Source organism: Oreochromis aureus, linkage group 14, assembly GCF_013358895.1.
Source record: "Oreochromis aureus strain Israel breed Guangdong linkage group 14, ZZ_aureus, whole genome shotgun sequence".
In the NCBI taxonomy this organism is placed as follows: domain Eukaryota; kingdom Metazoa; phylum Chordata; class Actinopteri; order Cichliformes; family Cichlidae; genus Oreochromis; species Oreochromis aureus.
In genome coordinates this window covers 35,387,825-35,396,452 of record NC_052955.1, presented here as the reverse complement: position 1 = coordinate 35,396,452, position 8,628 = coordinate 35,387,825, and the positions used below count along the sequence as shown (strand labels likewise).

Below are 8,628 nucleotides of genomic sequence, written 5' to 3'. Positions count from 1 at the left end.
TCTTAAAGGAGAAACTCTGGAAAGAGCACTGGGTATTTGAGTGTGCCAGACTGATTGAAACACAGGTTTCTCTGATAATCTCCTCACTTGAAACAGCCTTGTGGTTTGCTCAGCTTGTTTATCCTGTGCTGTGCACATGTTTCCATAAATCCAGCCAGGCTGTGCAGATTCTAATCAAACAGCAGGCAGAGTGGCAGGGGTGGACTTCTACTAGCCAGTGCTGGGAGGCCAAGAGATCTGGCTCTCATCTCAGGAGGACACAAGCCCGCAAGGTAACACACTCACAGTGCTAAAGCCTGACACATACAGGAGTAATATTTCTCTCTCACACACACAGACCCACACAGACAGCCTCACACTGATCCTTTGTGTTTATTCAGACATTAAACAGCAACCAACAGAGAGGAAGAGACAGCAGCCACGTGTGAACTAGCAGCTGTAGAGTCGGAAGTGTGCGCGCGATGTCCTCCATGTTTATAGATCAGAGTTAGAATGTCGATCAGTATGGAAACATGCACTCTCTTCAAAACAAACTGTACACCCATAACATCTTATTTAATCCTCTACTGTACAAAAAGTCTCAATTTTTTGTACCAACAGATTCCTTATACAAAAAGGTTTTTTTTAGTTGCTTTTTTAAAGTAACACTGTACAAATGCACGATTCTCCATCTATCATTGCTGCACTTTAATGTACAGAATGTTGGCTTGCGTTATTTGCTGAGTTACTGTGAATGTATGATGAGTCCCAGGTTGTGTGAAATTGCTCAGAGTTCATGAGGAAACATGGGAAATGTGAAGTGTCCAATAGCAGAAGTTCTCCAGGAGAAAAGAAAGAGCTCATGTTGTTCCATGTGCTTTCAATTCTGGTGAGGGAACTCAATCTTTTTTTTCTTTTGTCTGATGTTTGACTGATTGATAGACTGGCTTCTTTGAGATGTAGGCTGAATGGAGAGATCCATTTGGCGTTTCACTTTGCTACACATCCGGAGAAAAACACGAGTCTACTTTCTTCTTTTTGTGTTTTTTTTTAAAAAGAAAAAAAAATCAACAAATTTAAAAAACGGTACAAACACTCACAATAACAAGAGACCAATGCATGCCAGACGATACAGTCATGACGATTGAACACTGACCATTGCTCTCTGCAGCCACAAGAGTGCAGCAGTGTGACGCAAATCCAATACCAAAGAGAGAGAACACTGATTATCTGACAGGCACGAAGATGCTACTGATCTCAGCTTTCTTGTAAATCGGTCAGTTTACATTCTGGACTGAAATCACATGAGTTGTGAATTTTTAATCTTCACAGAGCATGAATTTTTCTAGTTGATGCTACAAAGGAGAGAAACAAGAGAGAAAACGTGTTGCTTGATTAAAAATCTAATAACTGGGGGATCTTTGTGTGTGAGATAGCTAAATACAAAAATAGATGATTTGAAAATAAATGTAAACATAGAAAAATATATGTAATCAAATGATACAGTGTATACATACATAATCATATAATACACACACACTCACACTCACACACACACACGCACATACACAATAAATGGTCACGTGACCCATGCTTTGTTCGATTAGTACAGTTATTAATGGACAATCAATATAAGAACTCAACATATATGATGATAATGTTGAAAATATACATTTCCTTCCTGTGTCTTTCATAGTCATGAAAGGGCTGAATGCTGTACCATCCTTTTGGATCTGGTGATGTAGGAGGGGAGGGGGTGTTTGGATTGGAGTTTTAAACATGAAGGTCGTCCCATGCCAGATGGAGAGGTCACCAAACGGAGCATTTGTGTGTGGGATTCATCGGGGAACTCTTCGGACAGTGGAAAACACGGGCAAACTCATCAAACTGAGAGACGCTGCCGATCACTCTACAGAAGGAGGAAACACAGGAAGCTCTAGTAGTGATGCAGAGAATAAAAAAAAAAGAAAGAAAAGCTTAAGAAAGGTAATGTAACCAGCCTCATTGTGCCTATTCTGAGGTAGTTCAAACTGGCAAGGTGAGCTGCACTGCATTGTACCCACATTACCCACACCAACATTCCCCATCTCTCCCTCTGGTATGTCAATGGCCCCGCTGCTGTGTGTCGCTGCCTGCTGTATCAACCCCTGGACCACCCCAGCATCCAGGTGTGTTTCACAGTACCTGTAGTGCTCTGGTGCATGTTTGTCAGTTAGCAGTTGCAAGTAAATGGACTGAGATCTTCTCTTCATACACCAATTCTGAAAAGAGAACATTACACTTTAGTTGAAGTGGGATAGCCTGTGCTGAATATATTGTCTTTCTCCATTTGAAGAAGTGACTTGCATTAAGTACTATTTTGAGTTACCTATTATTTCAATTTTTTTTAAAACACTAAATACTTCTACCACAAAACGTTTGAGAGGGAAGTGCAGTGCTTTTCGTTTTAAGAGCTACAGCAGGTAGTTTTCAGATGAAAGTCTGCTTCCTGATCTTTTCAGGAGTCCTTATAAAAAGCAGCTGGAGCTCCCTTGGAGTTATTAGCAGTTTTACAAGAATAATTCCCTTCTACACATCTCAGATAGTTTTATTAAAATACCCAGATGAGGTAAAATTACCCAGAGCTCACAAAAAGGAAAGACATATCCGTGTCAAGTCATGAACTCTAAATTAAATGTGTCAGCTGTATACATTGTGGTTAAAGTGAGTTCCAGCTCGACTGCATAAATATTTTAACCTCTAGTCTATCCTGAGCAACTTGCCAGTCCATGTGTTTGACAACACAGCTAAACAGACAAAAGATTAACACTCATCACTAGACCTATCGCAATTTAGAATCCCAAATTAACACATTTCCATGTTTTTGCAATGCATACAAACGTAAATGTATATAATGAATATATAGTCATGGAAAAGTTTTTAAATATTTGGCCCTGTGGGATTCTTGAGGAATCGTTACTCTGCTAAGCAACTTTCAATAATTCAAGTAAATTTTATAATACTTACTTTAAATAAAATAGGTTACTGAAGTTCTACATTCATCCTTTACCTACTATAGGGATCTGGCAGCATATTGTAATGTCAAATATTAACAATATCTGACAAAGAACCGGTAATAAAATGAATCCCTGCCAAAATTTGAACTGATCAGACAATACTGGATAGTAAAGAGGTGAGGTCTATATGTCCTATTTAAACACACATAAATTAAACAAATCTAATTTTTTAAGCAACTCATTTTAAGGACATCACCTTGAGTGAAACAAACATATTTTTGTCATTTTGTTTACCAAAAAGTAAAAGCAACCCTTAAAAATACATTATATGCAGCCTGATATTTGCTACAAGTTCTTTGATAAGTGAGAAAGCTTGTTTGTTGGCCTGCTGTGCAGATTCAAAAACTTGACCACATTCATTCTGGTTGAGGTGGTTGAATTGCCTCAGGCAAAAAATTATGCTCGTTATTCACTCCAGACACACACACACACACACGACATTTCAAACAAATCTAAACCCATAACACGACTTTCAAATCACTTCCCTGTGGCAAGAGTTTTTGAAAAATGTCCTAAAACACTGCATGTTGCGTTATTAAGCGTGTCTAGATTTTGCCTCTGTTACATTAATCCATGAATTTCAACGATGAGTCATAACAGTTACGAGGAACATGGGTGGTATGGCGCTCTGAGACACTGTACTGTCGTCAACATTTTGGTGTTTTGGATCCCTCCAAAAGTTAATGCTGTCATCAGCTAATGTTAGAAGCATTAGCTCCTACCTGCCCTCTGTGATCTGCAGCTCCAGCTGAGGAAGGCAGCGGAAGGATTTAATATGTAAATGGAATGAAATAAGCTGGTGTGAATTCTGTGGAGAGGGTTTTTGTGTACCTGTGCAAAGGCAATGAAGAGCAGCTGTTCATGGGTGTATTTGAGGCCAGGCAGGGGTCTCTCTGGACCATGTTCCCTCACCCACTTCTGATATGCCTGGGCAGAGAGACAGGGAGAGTGTGATGGTAGCCGCTCACCTTGTGTCTTAAACAGTATATATTTTGAAGTTTAAATATGAACCAAAACCAAACAGGACCTCTAATAAAACAGTCATTATGTTTACTTCCATCAGTCTAACCAGCTGACTCAACTAACAGGCATTATGACCCTACTGGTGCATTCAGTATCACCATTTACTTATTTTAAAAGCCTTCATGTGCTTCCTTTTAACTTTTGTATCTGCGTGCACAAAACACTCCTTATTTCAATGTGGGCTGCTCAAAATGAAAATTAATTATGCCGCACCCTGGATTTTCCACTATCTGAGAAAACACACATGCAAGTATTCAAGTAAAAAGGAATTCAAATCAAATTGTTTATCTTTTATCGTGATTCAGGGGCACTTCTGCTCTTTATTTTAATGCAAACAAAGCACAGTGGTTATAAAGAATAAAGAGAGGAGGATTTCGAGACAGAGCAGAGACTCATGGGTTGCCTACTAAAAGAGTGAATTCTAATTTCTAGATTTCTCAGAGCCACACAGTGACCAAATTTGAAGAATGATCGTATCAGTCTGAACTTACATAGTATGAAAGTTTCAGCCCTCCCATATCTGCTATGTTTTCTCCCAGTGTCAGACGGCCGTTCACCTACACACAAAGGTAAGTCGTAAAACACTTTACAGTATGTCACGCACCTAAAGGATGCACTTGTTCAGCTGTAGAAATACAGCTTTTTTTTTTTTTTTTACAGCTTGTACTATTTCACGGAAACATATTTGCTTTTAGGAAGTACATTTTTTGCTCCATTTATATCACTTGAGATTAAAAATAAACCTTATCTGTCATATCTTTGCATGTATCTATAGGCTCCAGGAAGCCAGGAAACTGAGCTAAGCTTAGCGAAATGTCTGGAAAAAGGTGGGGTAGTAGCTAGCGTCATGCTATCCCTAACTAAAAGAAATACCCATGCAGGAGCTCTAAAGAGCACTAATTCGGTTATTTTATAATTGTTTGGGTCCTATGTGGCTTACATGTGGGGAGAGTCACATGAACCCAATTGTTTCCCCTTGCTTAGCTTTAACTAAGCCACATACTAATAAGCTAATCACCCACTAGGCCAAACTTCATGTTTAAATTACAGATGTTAAAGTGGTATCAATCTTCTTGTCTAACTCTTGGTGTTAAAATGGATAAATGCAGTTTTCAAAATGTCAGTCTGATTCTTTACATTTGAAAAAAAAGTACACAAATAAAGTGCTATTAATATTAAATGTTTCACTAGGCAATATAGCTAGTAACATATTACCAGACCATTAAAGTTTGTATTCTTTAAAGCTGATAGGCTGGAGAGACATGGATTTAAAATATAATGGTCAAAAATGAAGTAGCAGAAACCAAGGTTTTGACTTTTTGACACCTGAGATATCATTAACCTTATGTCAGCTGTCTTGCTACCATTTCAATAGTTTGTGACGTGTTTTTTATGCAAAACTTGTAATTTTTATATACTGGCTCTAGATTATTTTCTTAGACCTGACTTAGGTCAGTTACCGATTCATACTGTCTCTAAAATTGGCAGAGCACTCCTTTAGATACAGTAATCATAGCTCTGCTCAGACAACAAAAGTAGCATTGATCAGAGTTAACAAATCAATGTGATTCATATCACAGAAGGACACTGACTTTCTATATAAACCTAAAATCAAAAACCCATATGTCTATGTTGTACTACTGTAAAAATTGTATGCATAAGTAGTGACTCGAGAAGTGTGTGTGTGAAAGCCCACCCTCTGACTATAAACAGTGAAGTTATCGTAGAGCTTGACAATACATTCGGCCTTCTTCTGGAACTTTTTGTAGGACTCTTCGGTCCACCACTGTTTGAGGTTACCATGGCGGTCGTACTGGCCCCCTAGGGACATGAACCATTGCATCACTAAGATGAGGGGCAAAAGGGCAGGGGGGTGAGTGTTAGCATGAAGACAACACAACCTGCAACTTTCGTTCACAGTCCAAAGATCTGCCCAGCATGCTCAAGCCATTAGCGGCAAAACACTGAAAGGTGTGGAGTTGACAGTGGTTGATGTATCCTGTTCATGAGCCAACAGAACAAATGGTCCTGCCAAATTACATTTGTACTTTTACAATTGATGGTGGACAATCTGGAAGAGGAGCTTTTCTTTTTTTTTTGTGGATCTCACAGGGCAGCGCATTTGACTGGAAACCAAAGTTAAAGATTGTGCCTCAAAATAGTCTTTGCTGCACATCTGCCCAATAGAAATTTAATAAATTATATATATAAAAAATAAATCACAGAACCTTTTTCTGTAAAACTGAACTTATCAATGCAATGATGGTAACACAAATCAAAATGGGGAAAAAAACTATAGATGTTCAGATCTTATTGCAGTGGGGGTAATGGGTGAAAAGTTTGTGATTCTTACCCCAGTCATCATATCCATGTGTCAGCTCATGACCGATGATTGCTCCTATTCCTCCATAATTCAGAGACCTGAGTCGGAAGGAAAAAGATGAACCTTACACAAAATCAAACTTTCTTGATATTGACAGTTCCCTGGATATTACACTGTACACTGTATATGTATATGTATAAACATTCTTTATAGGACTATTTGCAACTGAATACAATCCAAACTGATAAATGGTGGCAAACTTAAGATTTGCTGTCATTTTGCTGATTTCATCCACTGTTTTTGTAGTCACTATTGTTCTCCAACTGCCTTTTGTGAGAACAGTGCTCACCAAAGTTGGTGGGTCCTTTGGTAAGTACACTGTTTTGGCTGAAGATGGTAGTTTTATATCTGTTTTTTAAATAAGTGGTAAACCCGATAAACCTAGCTTAGTGTGAAGCTACTGGAAGCTAAATCTTAGGAGGCAAACCTGGCTGGTGATTGTTGTCTGGACTGGATATGTTAATGGTCAAGTACTAGTGTTACTGTTATGCTATAACCATTTTGTATCATTTGGACTGAGCCAAGTAAGCCATTTTCCTTCCACCTTAGTCTTTATGCTAAGCTGCATTACTGGGTTCTGTTAATCCTTAAGTTATTATTTCTTATTTGTCTTTGATTAAGGCTGTGGTTTGGGTCAGGTTAAGGTAAGGGAAAAACATTGACAAAGAAAAGGAATTTGACACAATAGGGTGGTGCAGTCCACTGCTCACTGGCCCTGACCCCATGTTCCCGCTTAGCTCAGTCACTAGAGAAACTTTTCTAGACTACAGGCACCAAGGCTGGGTTGTGCCATTGTATCCATTTATTTATAACCCATGGGACTCCATGCAACTGAAAATCTGTCTGGGTGAAAATGTTCTAGTTTGAGCTTGGTATTACAGATGTCCAAAGTCAGGACAGTATGTATATCCGAAGACTTTAGAACAAGGCTTTGTGCCTTTTGATTGATTTAAAGTCTCATTAAAGTCAGCTATTTAGCCCTTCCTCTCTGTTCCCTTGTCCCGTTGTCCTCATTAGGAAATCTGCTCAGCCAAGCTAGGTAAAAAAAAATAAAAACCAGATGCACTTGAGATCTAATTTGGTTCAGATTGCTATTGAATATATCATATTTGCCTTGTTCAAATTGATCAGAAAACATCAAATTTTAGCTTGACGTGAGGAAACAATAAGTGTTGGAACCTTGAGCTGCACTGTGAACATAACTCATCATTTTTACAAATCAGCACCAAGTAAAACAGGGACCTGCCCACAACTTGTATACCTTTCTCTCTCGTCGCCCCCTGCTCCCAGAAGGCAGCAGGTCACTTCACCTCTCCTTCACCCTCACCCTTGGCTGGGGTGTGGTGTCTTTGCAGCACATGCAGAAATGGAGAGCGATGAGAGGGCAGACTCGGGGCTATTCACATGGCTACGTCTGAAAATGACTTTCTGACAGCTAGTCGATACGCTGCCTCACACTGGGCTCAACTCCCTCGCTAAACTAACTGGCTGATTGAAGCTTCATTATACTTGACGTGATAGTGGAGAGCGGTTTGTGTGTGTGTGTAAGTGTGTGTGTGAGAGAAATAAGGAGAGTTTATGGGAGGTTAGGGCTACTGCAGTAATAACTTCACGGGGACAGGTGCGCACACACTCACACGCTCGCTCTCCTACAATCATTAATTAATATTGATTAGCATGCATGGGAGCAGGTAGTGGAAGTAGTAGTGATCACCCCTAATGAAGACATAGAAGTGTTAGCTAATGTTGGGTACACCAACCGTTAGGTCCAATTAGCCCATATTTGTGAGTGTGTGTGTGTTTGTATGTGTGTGCGGTTATTCAGAGGAGCTGTATGAATGCAGCAGGTGTAGCTACTTGGACTGTATTGTATGTATCTGCTCGGAATGCTGCTCAGTAGTGGCAGCAGTGAGTTGCTGCTTTGGTTAACAAAGAGAGTTGAGTGTTGAGTGGAAAAATAGCTGTTTACCCACTCTTGCCTCAGTGCCGCACTGCAATGCTTTCTTTATGACCACACTGAAACTCTCTGGATTGATTTCCCTCCTTCCAGGCAGCAGTTTAGTTCTAATTCACATGAGTACTGTATGAAAAACTACTTGTGGAGAGTTAAAGCTTACTTTTGATTGCTTTGCCACCACCGTGAACAATTATATTTCTTTAATTCCTAAAACTTTTTGTAATTGGTTA

At 39.4% G+C, this 8,628-nt stretch overlaps 1 protein-coding gene across 7 annotated transcripts in view; it reads right to left on the bottom strand.

Moving 5' to 3' along the window:
- Nucleotides 1-364: 364 nt before the first annotated feature.
- LOC116333404 (endothelin-converting enzyme-like 1) overlaps nucleotides 365-8,628 on the bottom strand; it is a 52,986-nt gene continuing 44,722 nt past the window's right edge. For 3 of the 7 annotated variants that reach the window (XM_039622323.1, XM_039622324.1, XM_039622325.1), the window contains 6 exons: nucleotides 6,412-6,479; nucleotides 5,755-5,903; nucleotides 4,550-4,615; nucleotides 3,867-3,962; nucleotides 2,164-2,240; nucleotides 365-1,915 (listed from right to left, as the gene is read on the bottom strand). In XM_039622323.1, the coding sequence (XP_039478257.1) occupies nucleotides 1,789-1,915; nucleotides 2,164-2,240; nucleotides 3,867-3,962; nucleotides 4,550-4,615; nucleotides 5,755-5,903; nucleotides 6,412-6,479 (583 nt within the window). In that variant the 3' untranslated portion in view covers nucleotides 365-1,788. The remainder of the gene's footprint in view (nucleotides 1,916-2,163; nucleotides 2,241-3,866; nucleotides 3,963-4,549; nucleotides 4,616-5,754; nucleotides 5,904-6,411; nucleotides 6,480-8,628) is intronic. The other 4 variants (XM_039622327.1, XM_039622326.1, XM_039622328.1 and 1 more) reach the window with 4 other exon arrangements.